Source organism: Chiloscyllium plagiosum, unplaced genomic scaffold (assembly GCF_037043375.1).
Source record: "Chiloscyllium plagiosum isolate Xiang-an unplaced genomic scaffold, Cpla_swu_hap1 HiC_scaffold_3, whole genome shotgun sequence".
In the NCBI taxonomy this organism is placed as follows: domain Eukaryota; kingdom Metazoa; phylum Chordata; class Chondrichthyes; order Orectolobiformes; family Hemiscylliidae; genus Chiloscyllium; species Chiloscyllium plagiosum.
Genome location: NW_028270141.1, coordinates 152656768 through 152677893, shown reverse-complemented (window position 1 = coordinate 152677893; position 21126 = coordinate 152656768). Strand labels below are relative to the sequence as shown.

Genomic DNA, 21126 nt, shown 5'->3' with positions numbered 1-21126 from the left:
GATAGGAATGGCAGTAACCTTTTCCTTTCACGAAGGGATAAACAACCAGAAGTGTGGATTGAAACCAAGAGTTGGGGACTAAGAGGGAATCTGAGGAAACTTTTCACCCAGAGGGTGATCGGAATCTCAAACTCACTGCATGCAATGGTGGCAGAGCAAAAACCCTCAGAATAGTTTTGTAGTATTTTTTTGCGTAATGCAATGTCAAGGCATACATAGCTGTGAGCCAAGGGCCTGAAAGCAAGATTACAATAGTTATATGCTTGTTTTTGAGTGCACAGACTTGATGGGCCAAAGGACCTTTTTCTGTGCTGTAGACCTCTACAACTAGGAAGTTCAGAGGAACAGAGACATCTTGCGGTGCTTATCCACAGATCCCTTAAAGCAGCAGGACAAGTTAGTAGAGTAGTTAAGGCGGTACATGGTAGGCTTGCCTTTATCAGTTGTGGAACAGATAATAGCCAATAATTTTACTACTGCATAATCAGATATGTTGTTCTCACTTCACTTTACTTGATTATCAATGTTCATTACCAGTAAACGTTCTGAGCACAAGAGTAGCAAAAGAAAATTTAAAGAGACATTGCTTATAAGTTCATATGCTATAATACTCTGGTGCATAACCTCAGTTTATGAGACATACCCAAAGCTGTGATACTGAATACAATGGGATTGATTAAAGCCTCCCAACAAGTCCGTCCTAATGCTTCAGCTGCCTCTGCATCTGGGAGGAAACGGTCAGCAAACATCTGCTCATGACGTAAAGCATTGTTTAACCTGCAAAAAAAAAACCAAAAGTAATCACTTTCCATGCATCCTTCACAAATACTCCTGATAGATTAAAGGTATTTTCTGAAGGTATCACTTAGGATTATACTAACTTTTATTATTCAGTGACAAATCATTGGTTTATACCCTTTTATGAAGCTAAGTAGGTGAACATCTTCAATGAATTTGGAAGAAAGATGATGCACACCTCCTAGGGAAAAAAATACTTTTGATTGGTCCTTTGAATTTTGCCCAGTGCTAATAAATAATGAAAGCTCTCTCTCCGGAGTCATATAGCGTGGAAACAGTTCATGGAATGCCCTGCCAGTAGCAGTGGTGGACTCTCCCTCATTATGGGCATTTAAACGGGCATTGGATAGGCATATGGAGGATAGTGGGCTAGTGTAGGTTAGGTGGGCTTGGATCGGCGCAACATCGAGGGCCAAAGGGCCTGTACTGCGCTGTATTCTTCTATGTTCTATGTTCTATGAAACAGACCCTTTGGTCCAACTCATCCATACCAACCGTGTTTCCCAAACTAAACTACTCCTATTTGCGTGCGTGTGGCCCATAGCCCTCTGAAACTTTCCTATCCACGTACGTGCCCAAATGTAATTTAAATATTGTAACTGTACCTGCATCTACCACTTCCTCTGGCAGTTCATCCCACATACAAACCACTGCATGAAAATGTTGCTCCTCACGTTCCTTTTAAATCTTTCTCCTCACCTAAATTATGCTCTGTAGCAATGTGGTTGACTCTTAATTGTCCCTCATGATTTTATAAACCACTATAAGGTTTCATAAACCTCAATCTCCCAAGCTTCAGTGAAAAAATTCCAGCCTATCCAGCCTCCTCTTCTAACTCAAACCCTCCAGTCCTGGTAACATACTAGTAAACCTTTCCTGAACCCTCTCCATTTAATAATATCCTTCCTGTAGAAGGGCAACCAGAATTGTACACAGTTCAGAAGTGGCTTCATTAATGCCCTGTAGAACCTCAATATGATGCCCCTACTCCTATACTGAACCATACGAGAAATGAAGGCAAGCATACTAAATGCCTTCTTAACCACCCTGTTTACCTATGATGCAACTTTCAAAGAACTATGTACCTAAACCCCAAGGTCCCTCTATATGACAGCACTACCCAGGGCCTAAACACTAATTGCATAAGTTCTGCCTTTGTTCATTTTACCAAAATACAATTCATGGCACTTATCCAAATTAAACTCCACCCACCACTCCTTGGCTCATTGGCCCAATTGATCATGATCAATTTTTAAACCTTTGATAACTTTCTAACAAGCTTAAGTTCACTGCAGTATTTTCACTTAATCTTTGTGAGGTATCTTGATCTAACTAGTGCTTTTGATTTCTTTTAAAAGAAAAAGTAAGAGCTTAACTCAGAATGTTCCTTCAAGCTCCAATAATGCCACATTCCTTTCAAATGCTTGCATGAAAAACCAAAGATTTCAATAACTGTCCACTGGACGATTAGGTACAGGCAATAAGTGCCAGCCTAGCCAGTGATGTCCTCATCCCAGGAATGAATTAAAAAACATTAAATAAAAAGAAACTGGCTTATCTATAGCAAAAATTATAAAAGCTCCTGTTTGATTCATGGAACCTACTTCCAATACCTTTTCAGGAGAGTTCCAAGACACTCAACCCTCAGGAGAAAAAACATCAGCTCACATGTTTGAAATGGGTGACGTCTGAGTGTTTAAACTGTGACTAACATTCCCTTAAAGCCCCATGGTTGACTGGGTGTGCAGTTGCTGACATTCCACACAAGGCAATCAGTGTACCAATGTGGATTGCAGCATTGACTTCGAAGGCCCAGACAGAATGAAAATTAGAGGGAGCCCTAACAGCAACTCCGAGTTCCAGATTCTCCCAAAAGAGAAAATATCCTCTCCCCTTCTACCTATCAAAAAACTTCACGATCTGCAATGCTTCAATCACGTCTCCTCTAACTCTTCCAAACTGTCAGCATCAGCAACAAAACTGCTCCTTTGTCTTACAACATAATTTTAGTTTACTTCCTTGACTACAAGAATAAGGTCTCTCCCACTGAAATAAAATTTTCACAACCTGCTAGCAGTTTGATTTGCTCTACAATTAATTGAAGCAGATCTGGAAGGAACTAAATCTATCCCAACCACCCTTAGGGTGACTGATTTTTTTGTTTTAAATCTCCCCTCCAATCATTTTACCAATCACTTTAAATGTATACTCCCTACTGACCTTTCTGCCATGGTAGGTAGGTCCTTCCCATTAACTCCATCCAAATCCTCACTATTTCATATCTTAATCCAATCTCCTCTCATTTGCCTCAATCCAAATTTGATACAAGGTGGGTGATTCATATATATTTTAATATCATTTATTTTTCGGTTTGGATTTTGAACTAGTGATATATGGGTTGTGCATGTATCTGAAGGAGTTTAATGAAGTTCTAAGTACTTCTGTCATCATGGTGACTTATTTTAACAGACAGAGAGAAAGACTTCCTAGAGTGTATTCAGATTTTGTTATCATTGGGAGAATTTTCCAAGCAAACAAAGTAAACAGGTGTGCATTAAGCTCCAGTTAGAAGGTCAGAGATTGATATTTTTTCTTTTGATTATGGGAAAGCTACATTACTTGAAATAATAAAAGATTTTTCATAGATAATGTTTGAGCAATTGAGGCTTTGTGGCTGAAGCTAGAAGTGTAAAGGCAGTTGGCCCTGAGAAAGGGAGTAGATATTTAGAATTGTTAAAAAGTAGGTTACCTCAGAGTAAGGAATCTAAAAATTCATGGGATGTGTCATTGGCTAGTCCAACATTAATGACTCATCCCTATTTTCCCCAGAGGTGGTGATGCGCTATCTACTTGAACTTGGCATACAGCAACTCATACAGTACTGCTAGCCAATATGAGAGGAATTGCGAAATATATTCAAATCAGATGACATACGGTTTAGACAGAAACTTTCATGTGATGTACACCCGCCTCACTAACCATAAAAAGCCAATTCTGACTTCATATGCAAATTTTATGCTCATGCCCACAAATTTACTTCTCAATTGTTAATACGTACTCAAAAAGCAGGGTCTCATAGTCAAAGGAAGACAAGTCACAAAAGACTCTTTGTTTCCTACTATTAAGTCAATTTTGCTTGCTATGTTTCCAGGTCCCATGGATGTTTCTTCTTAAAAATAAACAGATTTTGTTGGACTTCGACAAAAGCCTTACAAAATTCTATCCAAAATAACCATCAACTATAATCCACTCAAATCCTCCTTGTTACTTTCTCTCAAATGTCAATCAAGGTAGTAAGACAATCTTCCCTGAATAAATTATCCTCAAATAATCCTAAGTGACTAGCTTATGCTGTCTCAAAATAGATTCCAATAATGGGAATATATAATTAATAATAATTTTGTCTCACCAAAGTTTTATACAACTGTTGCAGGATTTCCTTATCCCTGTCCTTCAAATGCTTTGCAAATACCAAAACCTTATTTGATTTCCTAAATGCCTTTGCAACCCCCTACCTTCGCGTACCTTGTAAGCGTTTACTCAAGTCTGTCTGAAAATCCACATTAGAAGCTTCTCACCTTTTAAAATATATTCCATCTTCTATTCATTTTACCAAAGCAAATAACTTGACATTTCCCATCATACTGGGATGCTGTCACCTAGTTACCTAGCAACTCAACCCATCTCTGTGCAGCATCTGTACACGCTTCACAGGTGGTTTTCCCAAACGGCTGTGCTTGCTGACACTTTTGAATCATTTATGCTCCGATTTCAGGGTGGGAAGTGCAGCCTAAGTGGAGCTGTGTGGAAATGAAGGAGATGGAGACTGGGAGGGGAGAGATCAGGATTAGCAGGGGTGGAGTTGGATACTTCATTCTCTATCGCTCTAACTCATTGATATGAAATTGGAAATTCCCACGGTTCATGTACTGACCTCTGTGGTATTTAATGCACCATCTGCCAAACTGAAAATGCCTTATATTTCCAATTATCTGCTACTTGTTTAATTAAACAATCCTCTAGCCATTCAACTACTTCCAACACCATGAGCCTTTATTTGCATTTTAAAATAGGGGATGGCTTTGTTAGTCTAGCATGAATCCACCATCTGATTCCAAACAGTTGATGTTTTATGGTGCAACACCCTCCATGTAACTTACTTATTGAAAAGCTGTAGCAGCTGCATTTTGTCCTCCTGAATCTCCTGGCACCATGTGTGGGCCTTTGTCGTGTAGAAGAGGTAAGTCCGACAGCATAGCTGCTCTTTGAACACTGGCCAGAAGGTTGGCTTTGGCCCCAGAACCTCAAATCCATGAACACGCGTATCAATCCCTCCCTGAATTAAGAAAATATCAATTAAGGAGATATAGCAGCTCTGCTGAAGCTCCTCTACTCAAATAACACTACTGCACAGTAAGCATGAAGCTCAATAAATGAAGAAATTGGAGAATACATGGAGGAAATGCTTCGGTACTACTTCATAGATAACAACACTTATAATATATTGCAATATAATCAAAAGACTAACCTGCTGGCATCGCTTGATCCGAATCTGGATGATTGCCCAGTAACGGGTCATATTCTCCAGCAGTAACACACGGCTGGCAGTGGGTGCCACATTCACCTGCAAATAAAGACAGGGTCAGCAAGTGTGAGGTCTATCATAACAGAGGCTATTCTTTAGTATACATTTGTCGACAGCCAAATGGTAATTGTTAAAAAGACGCATTGCTCAAAGCATTCAGTACTCCATACAGAAGGAAATATTCAAAGTAAATGATGGATTCTCCTATTGTTTTGACAGTTGTTTTATCAGAAATTAAATGATTTATGTCAATGCATCAATGGAACACAAGAGCCAGACACAAAGTTAACAAGAATCCATAAGAGATAAGAATGTGCAGGTGTTGTGCATTGGACGCTGCAATAATATTCTCCCCAGCTTTATTTGCATTTGTCTCACTGGCTGAAAGGCACTTCTCTTAGTAACTCACGGTATTTAGTTCTGTATTGATATTACTGGGATCATCTCCTCCCATCACCACCACACGAGCTGGCATATAACTGGAGTCTTCACTCGCAACCACCAAGGTCAACTGTCTGTAACACAAGGTAAAAGACTGGCCATCAGTAAACTGCAGGCAATGTACATGTTCTTAAACCAATCAGGAATTTATTGATCTTTGCAAAAGCATTCAACAACTCTAGCAGGTTTTCTATTACACAACAACTGGGGGGGGGGGGGGGGGAGAAAAAGGGCATTACCCTTTCTTGCTCTTTTCTTAATCTTCCACCTCCACTGCGTGACTTGGTTGATTTGGATGACTTCAGGAAACTTATCCCAGAGAAAGTGATTATGTGTTGTAAGTTTTAGAAATAGTAGGTGGTTTGCACCAATTTAAATGCGTTGAAAGCTACACTAAACAAACATCTGGAAAATCTTAATGTACAAATCTTCACATTTACCTGCAATATGTCACAAGGAATTAAGGGCTACGGGGAGAATGTGGGTAAGTGGAGTTGAAATGCCCATCAGCCATGACTGAATGGCGGAGTGGACTCGATGGGCCAAATGGCCTTACTTCCACTCCTATGTCTTATGATCTTATATGGTACCTATAAGCCTTGCAAGTGAAAAAGGTATGATTTTTCCAATACAAAAAAATTTTCTAACATTGCAACACCACATCTCTGGAACAACAGTGAAAACAACTGTTTGCTCTAACAATACAGCTGGATTCTTCTCTTTAAAAATCAACTTGAAATAATAGATCAACCTGACCATTTTCATGGGCTCAGTTTAGTTTCAAGACTAAGAGTGTAACGGGGGACGATGCAAAGAAAGGGGCATGTGTGACAGATGTCAGGCAGATTAAAAGTGAGGATGAGTCTGAAAATATTTAGGAGAACAAATTTAAAAAAGCAACAAAGAAAGTACATGAGAAGAGAGTGAAAGCCAACATAAAAGCAATACAAAAATTTTCCATGGGCATGTAAATACTGAAAGAGTAGTAACAGGAGGAATAAGATTGATAGGGACCAAAGTACTCATTTACATCTGAAGGGTATGGCTGCAGATGGAGATCTGAAATAAAAGCTCAGTACATCTGACAGTATCCTTGGAGAAAGAAACAATTAACACTGAGACTAATAAGAGTCCTCACAAAACAGTTAAGAAAGCTAGCATGGAGGCACAGCAAGGAAATAAGAAAAATGGATTTTAGCCTTTATTGCCAGCAGATAGGAGTAGAATAAAGTAGTTTTTCACTAATTCTACAGGGAACCTGGAATTTAGAAAAATGCAATCAACTTGTTCAGAAACGTTTTGACACCTCCAGACACATGTGACCTTGTAGCCCAGAGGCAGGCACCGCAAGACAACTAAGTTTTTTTTAAAATCAACCTGTTCAAGTATATGGTGACCTTCCTGGACAGGTAGGACTTGTTCCTAAAGTCCAGGTTCATTACCCATTGCACCACAAGAGCCTTACAAAGTTAACCAGAAGGTATAATGCTTGAGCGCTTATCCATAGTGTCATTGTGCTCTAGTAGTGTCCCTCCTCTGGGCTAGAAAGTCTAGGCTCAGATCCCACCTTGCCCAAAGGTGTATCATTTCCTGTCCAACAGAGTGTTTCATAGCAATAGGGGAAATCTTATGGCACAGCAGCAGGATCCCTTCAGCGCTTCCATCAGTGGTGCCTATGTCAAATCCTGGCAGTCAAAAGGGAGGATTGTTGGACCAACATCCTCCATGAAGCTGCATGAACCAGTATTGAAGCCCTGCTCCTGAATAACCACCTTTGCTGGCAGGTCAAAGCACTGGATGCCTGACAGTTTTCTTCTCCCAGTTCGACATTGGCTTCCCTTCAAGAGTTGGCCAAAGGTGACTTAAGGAAAATAACTTTTATGCAGCAAGTGATTAGAACCTGCAATGTACTGCCATAGTGTGTGGTGGTTGTCAAATTAATTGTGTTCTTCAAAAAGGGAATCAAATAATTATCCGAATAGAGAAAAAAATGGGAAAGCACAGAGGAATGGTTTTAATCATGTTGCTATTGAAGAGGACTGAAACAGACACAATGGACCAAAGAATTTCTTCTGTGCTGCAACAGAAGAAATGAATTGCAGCACCCACAGAAATATTTATACAATCCCCACAACCTTGAAAAATGTGGTACTTCCTTCCACACATTTGCCAAACCTGTCCTCTGTTCATTCCTTCTACCTTGCTGAGGTATTGTTCCCAATACCCCTCCTTACTGCAAGAAACCCCTCCCTTCACACTCCCCATTCCCTCTCATTTCTGCTTCAGTGAGGTCATCTGCCCACTCTGATTAACTTACTAAACCAGAGGACAGCAGTTGGTCACATTAGCTATCAGGAGATTCAACTTTTATATCCAACAAGATCAGTGTTTAGTCAAATACAACATTCAAATGCTGATCAAGTCACTGGCTTCAAGGGTGAATTAGTACTGGAAAAAATGAAACGTTTATTCAGATTAACAGGATTGCAGGTTTTGTCCTTACTACACAGTGAATTACAGGAGTCCAGCTAAGACAGCAGTTGTTAGGATGTCCACAGCAGCTCTATGCAGAATTAAATCTGCTTCAAAGCTCTACTATGTCATTGTACAATACAGAAACTACAAACCGACCGACTCCCACAGCTACCTGGACTACACCTCCTCCCACCCTGCCCCCTGTAAAAACGCCATCCCATATTCCCAATTCCTTCGTCTCCGCCGCATCTGCTCCCAGGAGGACCAGTTCCAAAAACGTACAACCCAGATGGCCTCCTTCTTCAAGGACCGCAATTTTCCCCCCGATGTGGTCGACGATGCCCTCTTCCACTTCCCGCTCCTCCGCCCTGAGCCCCGCCCCTCCAACCGCCACCAGGACAGAACCCCACTGGTCCTCACCTACCACCCCACTAACCTCCATGTACAGCGCATCATCCGCCGTCATTTCCGCCACCTCCAAATGGACCCCACCACCAAGGATATATTTCCCTCCCCTCCCCTATCAGCATTCCGTAAAGACCACTCCCTCCGTGACTCCCTCGTCAGATCCACACCCCCCACCAACCCAACCTCCACTCCCGGCACATTCCCCTGCAACCGCAGGAGGTGCAAGACTTGCGCCCACACCTCCCTCCAAGGCCCTAAAGGAAACTTCCATATCCGCCACAAATTCACCTGCACCTCCACACACATCATCTATTGCATCCTCTGCACCCGATGTGGCCTCCTCTATATTGGGGAGACAGGCCGGCTACTTGCGGAGCGTTTCAGAGAACACCTCTGGGACACCCGGAACAACCAACCCAACCACCCTGTGGCTCAACACTTCAACTCCCCCTCCCACTCCACCAAGGACATGCAGGTCTTTGGACTCCTCCATCGCCAGACCACAACAAAACGACGGTTGGAGGAAGAGCGCCTCATCTTCCGCCTAGGAATTCTCCAACCACAAGGGATGAACTCGGATTTCACCAGTTTCCTCATTTCCCCTCCCCCCACCTTGTCTCAGTCAAATCCCTCGAACTCAGCACCGCCTTCCTAACCTGCAATCTTCTTCCTGACCTCTCCGCCCCACCCCAGTCTGATCTATCACCTTCACCTCTTTCCACCTATCACATTTCCGACGCCCCTCCCTACCTTTTATCTTAGCCTGCTGGACACACTTTCCTCATTCCTGAAGAAGGGCTTATGCCCGAAACGTCGATTCTCCTGTTCCCTGGATGCTGCCTGACCTGCTGCGCTTTTCTAGCAACACATTTTCAGCTACAATACAGACAAGCCTCGTGATAAAATCCAAGCTCTCAAAACTTACCTGATAACCACCCCTTTGTGCATGTAAATATTAATGTAATGGGACCCCGTGCTGCCATTTGATTCCCAGTATGTTTTAGAGTTTTTGTCAGTTAACTTGTTCGCTCTGTGATGATTGGAGGATACCTCCACCTTCTCCCAACACTTGTCTTCTTTCAACTCCACACTAGAACCTACACAAAGAAGAAAGGAATAGTAACCACCAGCCAGGGAATCAATCCGTGCAACATTTCAGCAGGTTTCAAATGCATTAGGTTTGAACAAAACATCTCAAAGTAAGCAAAAAAAAAACAAAATAAGAGATTGATTTCATTAAGTGGTCTTGGATTAATTCAGTGTCATTCAAATAGCCATAAATCTCACCAAAATCCCAAGATTGAACCACCTCCTCCAACTCACCATTTGTCAGATTAGATTAGATTCTCTACAGCGTGGAAACAGGCACTTCAGCCCAGCAAGTCCACACCGACCCTCCAAAGAGTAAACCACCCAGGCCTATTTCCCTCTGACTAATGCACCCAAAACTACGGGCAATTTAGCATGGCCAATTCACCTAACCTGCACATCTTTGGACTGTGGGAGGAAACCGGAGCACCTGGAGGAAACCCATGCAGACACGGGGCGAATGTGCAAACTCCACACATATGAGCACCCGAGGCTGGAATCGAACCTGGGTCCCTGGTGCTGAGGCAGCAGTGCTAACCACTGAGCCACCCCAGCTCACTAGGCATTCTGAAAATAAATATTCCCCAAATGCAAGTATCAGTTGTCATTTGGATTAAATATATTGGTACCAGTACTCCACATTGGTCACACAAACCAATACGCACCACACACAGGAATACATTTGGGGTTTACTTAAGTCACAACTTTTACTGAATATTTCACATTCAGGTGAACACATTGCAAATACTCAATACATCCACATTGTTGCAAAACCCAGCTGGTTCACTAATATCTTTACGGAGGAAATTTGCCATCCTTACCTGGTTTGGATTTCATGTGACTCCAAACTCTCAGCAAAGTGCTTGATTATTAAAGGACCTTTTAAAAAAACCTGACAAGATATTCAGTTGTACCAAGCAAACAAAGCAAACCCTCTCCATTCAATCCTGTAACCACTTCTTTATTGGAGCTTGTGTCAAAGAGAGGAGAACTGTCACACAGGTCTGACATAGTTATCCTCTCTTTCTATCATACTTTCTAGCTAAAATCCCAGGCATTGCCATCACCATCCAGTTACATCTCAGCATGGGAAACCCACCAGAAGAGACAGCACTGTGGTATACAGTCAGGTGAGAGTGGCATGGGAGTCTTCAACATTGTGTTGGACTCTGGACCCCATGAAATCTCATCATGGAAGTTCAAACCTGGGCAAGGAACCTTCCTGCTGAGTACTACCGGATGTTTTTCCTCAACTGAAGAATCAGTGCTTCAGCATGTTGAACACCAACTGGAAGCAGCAATGAGGGCAGCAAGGGCACTGATTGTACTATAGATGAGAAATTTTAATACCCATCATCAGGCACACACCAATTGGTGTAATCAGCATACTAACACCCTGACTTCAGGTTTCAGAGGTCCATTCACCATAAAGAGATTAGAGAGAGTATTGTCACATCAGAGGGGAACCAAGAAGTAGGAAAAAGCTATTGCATCTGATCAAGAACAGAAGCACTAGAAGCAGGAGTAGGCAATTAAGCTGCTCGAGTCTCATCATTTGATATCAAACTGGCCTCAACTCCACTTTCGTATCTCCTCCTCGTAACCTTTCAACTATTACTAATCAAAATACATTTATTGCCTCCTTTCATTTACTTCATGTTCCAGCAACCACCACAGTCCGGGGTAGTGAATTCCACAGATTCACAACGCTTCGTTGGAAGTAATTTCTCATCAGTTTGAAATTTGCTACCCCTTATCCTAAACCTACGAACTTGTGTCTCTGGATTAGACTACAAGGAAACATCTTCTCTACATCTATTGTCAATCCCCCTTTAGCATTTTATATACCTCAAATAGATCCATCCCATTCATTTAAACTCCAAGAGTGTATCGGCCTAAACTAATCAATATGTCTTCAATAGACAAACCCCTCATCTTTAGGATCAATCTTGCGAAGCTCCTCTGAACCGTCTCTAATGCATCTACATCCCTCAAGTAAGGAGACCAAAATTGTATATGGTCTCTCTAAATTCCTACTCCAACCTGACAAAGAACTCCCTCCCTTGCACTTTGCAGCACTACCAATGTTAAATAGGATAGGTTTGGAATGTACTTAGTATGGAAATTTAAATCTCATATTAATATCACAGGGACTGCAGCTCATTTCCACCTTCTGAAGGGGAAATTAGGGATAGGACAATGAAGCCCATACTGCTTGAATAATAAAAAGCAACCAATGTATCAGTATGTCTCCAAGCACCGCACACAATCAAAATCATCCCTGAAATTCTGGTAAAGTGATGCACAAGCTGAAAATATTGAAGGATTTGAGCAAAAGAATATCCAAAGGTCAGATCTTTGTAAACCACCTGACCAGTATCAGTAATGAATACTCCTCTGTGGCCCAATGAATTATCAATTTAATACACTCTTGAATAAAGTTCCTATTTACCTGTCACTTGGTACCGTACATGCCACATAATGACCATTCTCCACATAAAGCAATTAAATCTACACCGTTTATTTGCACATTTTCTATGTTCTAACTCCGACCAAGTGTCCAGCAGTTCTTATGTTTAGGAAAATGTCAGCTGTTAAATGCCAATTTTATCATCTTCCTGCTTCAGATTGGTATGATTTCACTTACGCATTGCCTTCCCTAGAGTAAACTATTCAGATACCCGGACCACTCTTCACAGTTCAGATGACACAGGCTAGGTATCAGGTTGATTTCCCCTCCTCTATCCCACTTGCAGCGTTTGAACATCCTTGCTTTAATCTGGAAATTAGGAATACATGTAATACTGAAGGTCTGCCTCAATTCTTCATCCCCTGATTTATGCTTCAGCAGAAGTCTAATTATTTGGCCTAGGCATAAAAGCTTCTCACCATACTTTTCTTCCACCTAGTTTTTTTTTTTGAAACTTTGCCCAGTGTATAAACTTTCATTTCTAAGCAAACTGCAACACACTAAATATACACTTCATCTCATTGGTGATGAATACACTGCTAGTCACATTTTCCATTGAAATGGATAGCATGAATAATGGTGGTTCAGAACAATCCAGTTACTGTTGATCATGTCAGCCCATTATTTAACTGCATGACATTTTTTCTCAATTACTTAATGTCCGATTTTCCTCTTTCCAAAGGAAGTGAGTGAATCCAATTACCTTAAACTTTTGCCATAAACCTTAGATGACTGATATTCCAAATAATGCTCCTTTTTGCTTCTTTAATTTTTTCAACATTATAACATTATTACAAAAAGTAGGTGGTCAGTAGTCCATACAATAGATGAGTTTCAGATAGGCTGAGACCAATGGCAGTGAGATAAATATGAATTCAGTTAGCTACAAACACAGGCATCAAATACTACGAGCTAATCTGTTAAGAGACAGTGTTCATTAGAACAATCAGGAGCTCAGTTTCACAAAACTTAATGCAGGGATTGCATGGATTGTGAAATCAACATAACTACAAATGAACTATCCATACACATTTCTGTCAAAGAAGCAGGAAAGCAAAACTGGATTATAACATTTTTATTTTAAAAAGACAGATAGATAGAAAAAGGATGCTCTCTTTTAGCCCCACATGTAATTTAAACTTGCCGTGATTCAGTCTGTTATCATTGAGCCGTTCGGACAGACCTTGACAGAGGTTCCTCAGGAATACATCAAAGAAGGGGATATTGATTGGTTGATGGCTGCGTCTGTGCTCTTCAATTTGTCCCAAAACCATCTGCAAGTGGGAGTTAAAAAATCATGTATTTAAAATGCAGAATAAGGAAATCCCCTTCATCCCATGAATTTGATTTTGTTTCAGAGGCTGCCAGAAGCAACCTGTACCCCACTCCAACAATATCCAACAAACTCACAAATCCAATTCCATTCGGTTTGAAGGAAGTAAAGAAGGGGAAAAATGCCTTCAGGCAATAAACTTCGCCATTATTCATTCGCTAATCATGGCTACTCGGCAGTAATCACACTGTGGCATTGAAGTGTACAGACTTGGTTGAGTCCCATTCTGTGTACATGACATGCGGCAGCTTTGGGCAGTCTGAGCCAAAGCGGAAAAAGAACATTACTTAGAATCATCACTCTGCTTACAGCAGGGAGGCAAGGAGAAAAAACAAACAAGAATGAGGTTGGGTGGGGTGGTTGGAGAAGAGATATTCTTACTTCTCTCAGAGCAAAAAAGAATTTCAGCTGCTGATATTTTCAGTCTAACATTTTCATGATAATAAATGATCACCTGTTTTCATTCTTGTAGCAACCCAGAAAAATGTATCAAACACACAACATAGAGTTTGTGTGGTAGCCCACAGGTCTGTATTGAGAGGTTCATGCAGAGTGGTTTCATAGCCAGACTAGAATGTAGATTATTAAATTCAGTTACTTGGTATACAGAACTTGAATACAGTTGACTAAACATGCTGGTATTCTCACATTCGTCTGGAGTACAAGAAAAAGATTTTGCCAACATTTCAGCAGTTGAAGCATTCAAGTGGCTAGACTTATATTTGAAAAGGAGCAGCATGCACAGTTACAGGGAGATGGCAGGAGAATTGCACTAAATGATATGCTTACTTGGCGACCCACTGTAGACACAATGGGTCAAATAGCCTCTGCCTGCACTGTAATAATTCTACAATTCAGTATCAGATACAGGATGCATATCCTCCACTAAAATGGTGCAACTCCTCCTTGGATGGCCCCAGCGAGTTACTGTTTCACCAGATGCAAAACAGTGACAGACATCAAAAATTTCCCAGGCTGAATAACTGCTGTGATGAGTTTCTTCAACTGAGTCAAGATAAAATGGGAACAGGGCTGTGAGGGTCTTAAGACAGGGGTGGACAAAGAATAAAAGGCAGTAATTTCCACACCATAAATCTGGAGGTAGCCCTGGACAGATATCAGGCTAAGATATGAAAGCTTTACATATAGGAACACAGCTTATCAACACACTGCCCTAGACTCACCTGAACAAGGTTCTGACGGGACAACAGCACCCCATGGAACTATACTCCAAAATAAAAATTGCCAGACAGAAGCAACTGAAAAGAGCAGAGAACAACTTCATTACCTGTATACACCCAGCCAGGATACTGGTGGTCATTTTCTTGTAAAGACTTGCATATTTCTCACAGTCACTGACAAGATCGCGGAGCTCTCCAGCGAGCAGCAAAGCAGAACTGTGTTTGTCCAGTGCCTTTGACAGAATTTCCTTTGACCCAAGTCGACACATGACAACTGCATAATCCTTGTTTACTGTTGCTAGCCTGTGAAGAAACCTAATGAAATCCTGTAGTACCTGCAGGTACAGAATAAAAGCTTTTCAATTCTGAGATTGAATTGATCCAAGTTAACACATTCCCAAGCGCACTCCAGACAGGCAGCAAAACCAGAAAGCTCCACAATTTAACTTTCAGATGGCACTGAATTAACCACTTAGTCAGAATAATGCAACTGATTACTATGCCCCGAGACTGCAGTAAGACAAGGAAGCCATATTAACCAGAATACCTACTTCAAACATGAGAAAATCAACTCAAAGATTTTATACATTGAAATTGCAATGGGACATTCTTGATGGAGAGCTTATGCCTGAAACGTTGTTTCTCCTGCTCCTTGGATGCTGCCTGACCTGCTGAGCTTTTCCAGCACTTGACTGATATTCAGCATTACAGTACTCACTTTCACATAACTGCTACCACACTGACACCAAAACCCATCCACTTCATTTGTGAGGAAGTAAAGAACACCTTTATGCGTTAACAGCAGTATCCATTAGTGGACTTTTTTTAAAACCGCAAAGTAGTATCGCGAGACAGCTAGCTTCAACCTTTGCTCAAACCACATTCAGAAACCTTCATTTAGCAGGGTAACGCTAAATTAAGCACCATTCACGGCAACACAGTAGGAACTTTGGCATTTACATGACATGGACAGTTAGGATTTGATTGAAGTAGTTATTATTACACAGATCATTCGGATACATCACTGCTCGGCACAGGCTTCAACAGTGAGCAGATGTCTGGAGCCCGATACACAAAGCAGGTCATGTCGTGTTTGGGCCTGTAGAAATCCCAGTGCACATGTTGACCGGTAAACTTAGATTTGCAAATGGTTAGCAATATAAATTTCATTGGTAAATTTCTCAACTAACTCCTTTTCCTCAATGTGCCAGTTGAGGGCAAAGGTTTATCATGATGGCATGCGAACGTGCACACAGCAATGCTGTTGATATTTTTTCAAGTTGGCATCTTTAAAGTATCTATCATTTCTTATGAGGTTCATATGTCTTTAAAAAAATGTCAGTTGTTACTTGTAAGAAGCATAAACTAATCAAACACAAACCACCTGGACTATTGTTCTATCATGTGAATAGAATGTGATCATAACATTACCAATCTCAATGTAGCGTTTGAAAGTGAAAAGCACAAATCAGCTGCTACAATTTCCGATTTAGGTAAAGCTGGCTTTAATGAGATGAGACAGAGGCTGTCCCTAAATCTGCTAACAGGTAAGACTATTGAAGAACAGTGGAGACTGTTTAAAGAAATATTTAACACAATACAAAACTAGTTTATGTCCCCCAGAGGGAAAAGCTCTACTTCACTGAAGAAAACAACCACGAAAAACTAAACAGATAAGACACTGCATAAAATCTAAAGAAAGGACTTGCAAAAATGCTAAAAGCAGTACGGATCCTGCTGAATGGGAAAGATACAAAAACTAGCAAAGGGCCTCAAAGCAGCTCATAAAAGCTACCAAAAGGAATTATAAAAGGAACTTGCAAGGGACAACAAAAATCAAAGAACAAGTTTTATGGTTACATTAAAGAGAAGACTGTGGTCAGGAGCAATGTTGGTTGACTAATGACTGAAATGGGGATACTGTCAATAAATATGGACCAGACTAGACCCTTGCATGTATTTTAACAAGGTAACCTAGACCCTAATCTTTTCTTATTTTAAAGGCAGATGTGAAGCACTGTTTCAGATGTAACGTGACTGGTCAAACTACTCGACGTTAAGCAAAACACAATTTATGGATGTGGATGTAGGTTTGCTTGCTGAGATGGAAGGTTCATTTCCAGACGTTTCGACACCCTACTAGGTAATATCTTCAGACAAAACATCCAGAACCTCAAGCTAAGCTACAAATTTTCTCAAAACCCGCTAACACAATTTATTTAAACAATATAGTTAAAATATAAATAAGAGAAAGAGTAATTTAGAATAACTTAACTGAATAATAGATACAGCACCTATTACTAATTAATTGTTACAATATAGTAAAATCACAAACACAGTCCTTGGCAAAAAGTGCAAATTCAAACAGATTCTCACATGCAGTTCTCCAATCCAGGAGGAAAAAAAAATCAAAAGAAAAAATGTGGAGAAAGTAGCAGCTAGGAGACATTCACTGAACCTTCCAACTCTTGAGACCTAAAGACTTCTACTTAAAACTAAACCTAAAAACTAAGAAAAGCTGTAGAAAGCCTGGTCTGAGACAGCTGACCACACCCAGGAGGCTTCCATTGTTCCAACCTAAACTCCAAGGCCTCAATTTTTTTTTCCTCTGTCTTACATCTTGGGGGAAAAAAAGGTCAAAATAACCTCTCAAAGTGACAGTATTGTCACAGGGGAAACAGGAAACAAATAGAATAATTACTTTTCCTTAGTATTTACAATAGAAAAGAAGCTTGCCCGAAGACCCAAGGAAATTAGTTGGTCAGAGACAAGGACTAAACAGAATTAATGCAAGTAAAACATTGGTAATTTCAAAATTTCAGAGTGACAAATCCCCAGAACATGACTCTGTGCATACAACCGTGTTAAAGTAAGGGAGCACATTACAGATGCTCTAATATAATCTTTCAGAGTTCCCCATATACAGGAGTTGTCCCTCTGGATTGGGAAAACTGCCACTCATTCAGCTTTTTTTTTTAAGAAAGGCAAAAGAGGAAAACCAGGGAATTGCAGGCTAGTCTGTGGTGGGGAAAACTGGAGCAATCTATAATCCATAACAATGGTAGAATGGTCAATCCTACCAGTATAGTAACAGACTGATTCATGAGTGACAGATTTGTAATGACAACGGAAAATAGATTTTACCCTCTTTTCTCATTCTCACCACTGACCACACATCCAGCGTAATAGTCTCGTTCTTCAGGACTTGGCAGGCTCAGTTGGTAATGGTGCTACATAACCGTTCTTTATGATAGATTTCAAAACTCCCACTTATATCAGATACCAGATTTACTTTCCAAACCATCACAAGAAAATATAAAGTATTCTACTTTATATAGTTTTAGACAACTGAGAAACCTTGATTAAATGCAGAAAACCAGAACAGAATCAAAGGTGAAAGAGAGCACTGAGAGGGACAATACAAATTTGAATGCTCAAAGTCTATTCAAAGGTGATGGGAGAATTGATAGCCAAGAGGTGCCTCTGCCTTTAGCCAGATGGAAAGAACTGAAGTAGAATTTGAGACAGTGAACTGAATCATGATCTTAGTACAGTGCAGACATAGATAGTAGTTTACAATCAAAGTGGGTTAAAAGGTACAAGTAGATCAACAAAACAGCAGGATGAACAAGGAAATTTACAACATTTCTATCATACCTCTCTGTCATTATTATAGGCGCTCATGGATGACAAACATGGTTCGATGCTTTCATGCCAGGGCAACAAATCTTCAAGATAATTATCCAAAAACTTGCTCAAAATTCTAAAGAAAACCCAAACAAGACAGGTTATTCAAGGCTAGTTTTGACTTCATCAAACCCAAAAAAGGCAATCAAATAAATTAATCAATTGGTCGATGATTAATGGTAAAGACTTCAATGTAAGAAGTGATGTGAATAAAGCAGATGAGCTGACGGTACAGATAGAAACTTGGAATCTCAATATAATGGCTTAAAGGACTATAGAATTAACAGCTCTGCATTGTGGTTACAAGTGTTCAGGTGAGATGAGTGGAGGGAGGTGGTTGAATCCTGGTTGAAACAAATTACAGCTGAAAGTATGGATGATATGTTATAAGAATGATCAAATTAGGCTATCAAAGTTGAACTAGTGAATAAAATTGGGATAAATATCAGTATAAAAGGTATTTTGGGTGCATAATTTTCAAATTGCCTGAGAGAATATTTTCAGTCAAAGTGTACTAAGAGATGGGATGTTCTAAATATGGAATTGGAACAAACAAAAATACACAACTGGGAAAAGAAATTGTATTAGGCTTAGGCCACTTCTACTAAGTTGTGATCTATCAAAAATAGTTAAAAAAGGTACTTTAAGGTAAATCAGTTTCAGAATATTGGCAGGCTTACAAGGAGATGATACTGAGGGTTCAGAATAATGGGATCTCAGTGCTGAGCATATTGTTTTCAAAATTCTTCGGAGGCTGGTGGATATTGCTGGCTACTGCAGCATTTACTGCCATCCCTGACTGCCCTGGGGATGGTAGCAGCAAACTGCACTCGAACCACTGTGGTCTATGGGGTATGGGGCATCCACAGTACTTACAGAAAGGAGTTTCAGAATATTTACTTTTTAGCATGAAGGTACAGCAGGACAGCTCCACATCAGGACTGCTGGATACTTGGAGGCAAGCTTGTATCGCTGCCTCTGACCTCAGTGGTGTGCCTGTGCAAGTGCTGCCCTTGATCTTCTCAATGGTAGAAGGCAAGGAATTGTAAGATATAGTTGAAGGAAGAGTGGCAAGTTACTTTAGTCTGCAAGATGATACACACCATCCCACTGTGCATCAGTGGTAGAGGAAATAAATATTTAATAAGGTGAAAGAGGGACCAATTAAGTGGACAGCTTTGCCCTGGATGGTGTCAAATTTCTTGAGTGTTGTTGTAGTTGCACTCATCCAGGCAAGTGGAGAGCATTCCATCACACTCCTGATTTATAGACAGTTTACAGGCACTGTGGAGATGGGAAGAGAGATTTTCACCACAGAATTCCAACCCTCTGACCTTTTTCTGTTGCCAGAACATTTATACGGCTGGTCCAATTCAATTCTGATTAATGGCAATCCCCAGGATACAGTGCTGTGGGATTCAGCATTGGTAATGCCATTGAATGCAAGAGAGATGGCCTGGTTCTCCCTTATTGGAGATGGTCATTGCCTGGAGAAGGACACTTGTGTGCTCCTTCATCAAGTGGTTGTGCTCTGAAAGCTAGTGCTTCCAAATAAACCTGTTGGACTATAACCTGGTGTTGTGTGAATTTTAACTTTGTACACCCCAGTCCATTACCGCATCTCCAAATCGTAATTCGAGTTCAGTTCTTTTCTCTTATGTTTAGACCAAACTTCTAATGAGGTTAAGAGAAAAACCTTGCTCTGAAGTACAGGAAGCTTTACTCTCTATCTAGCCAGGTTTTATCTAAACAAGCTACTTCAATACTCTGTCATATACCGTATGATAGCTTGCTGCACAGCTTTCTCAGAGCGGAAATGGTCCAATCCCTGCAACAGTGACTGGAAGGCTTCTTTATCTTTCATGATGTCTTCAATTTGAGTTTCCAGCCCAGTTGTCTCATCACAAATCCAACGTTCCAATGAAAGAATGATTTCTTTGGTACCACTCTGCTCCTTTAAACTCACAAGCAGCATCTTCAATTCAGCATCCTTGAGATTTAAAGCCTCTTTTGATCCTGAAACGTTTAATAATAACTTCACTATTAGTCAACCAGTGAATAAGTATTCCCTGCAGGGAAATATCAATTAATTATTTAGGAGTGATACTGCAATTAAAACATGAGTCACTGCAGCTAATTATTGTATTTCAGCTGTGTCCCACATTAAGTCAATTGGTGGAACATTAATCCAGAATCTTTTTATCTAAAGATACTTTAATGGATAATTTAGATCAATCCTTTGTAAAATATTTGGAATCTTTCATTTTTTTGGGCAAATAACCTAAATCTAAAATAACTCACATCGCTAAGTTTATCAATCGTGTTCATTTCATCAGAGCTACAAATCGCAATTAAGGAAATACAGCTGTTTGCATTCATTAAAATACACCAAAATCCTGAAAAAAAACAATAAACTAATAAACAGTTCATCTCAAATGGTCAATAGAATATAAAACAGACCTGATTGCAGCAACTTGCTTGAATCTACGAAAAATTCCCCAAAAGGTTTTATAGGTGTGAGAGACGGCAAATGGACAAGCTAACATGCTTGGTCTATATGCAGATTTTAATGAGGATCAAAATGAAAAAAATAATTAAAGTTAGTTCTAATCCTCCAAGTCAGACTTGTGAATTGATAACGGAGCACTGTCTTAAATCT

General features: G+C 40.3%; 1 protein-coding gene across 4 annotated transcripts in view; it reads right to left on the bottom strand.

Moving 5' to 3' along the window:
* The window catches only part of cul9 (cullin 9), a 198422-nt gene that overhangs the window by 76154 nt on the left and 101142 nt on the right, over positions 1 to 21126 (bottom strand). For 3 of the 4 annotated variants that reach the window (XM_043687358.2, XM_043687357.2, XM_087984475.1), the window contains 9 exons: positions 20246 to 20483; positions 18438 to 18543; positions 14888 to 15115; positions 13411 to 13540; positions 9633 to 9804; positions 5793 to 5898; positions 5327 to 5422; positions 4959 to 5134; positions 644 to 777 (listed from right to left, as the gene is read on the bottom strand). In XM_043687358.2, the coding sequence (XP_043543293.2) occupies positions 644 to 777; positions 4959 to 5134; positions 5327 to 5422; positions 5793 to 5898; positions 9633 to 9804; positions 13411 to 13540; positions 14888 to 15115; positions 18438 to 18543; positions 20246 to 20483 (1386 nt within the window). The remainder of the gene's footprint in view (positions 1 to 643; positions 778 to 4958; positions 5135 to 5326; positions 5423 to 5792; positions 5899 to 9632; positions 9805 to 13410; positions 13541 to 14887; positions 15116 to 18437; positions 18544 to 20245; positions 20484 to 21126) is intronic. The other variant, XM_043687359.2, reaches the window with a different exon arrangement.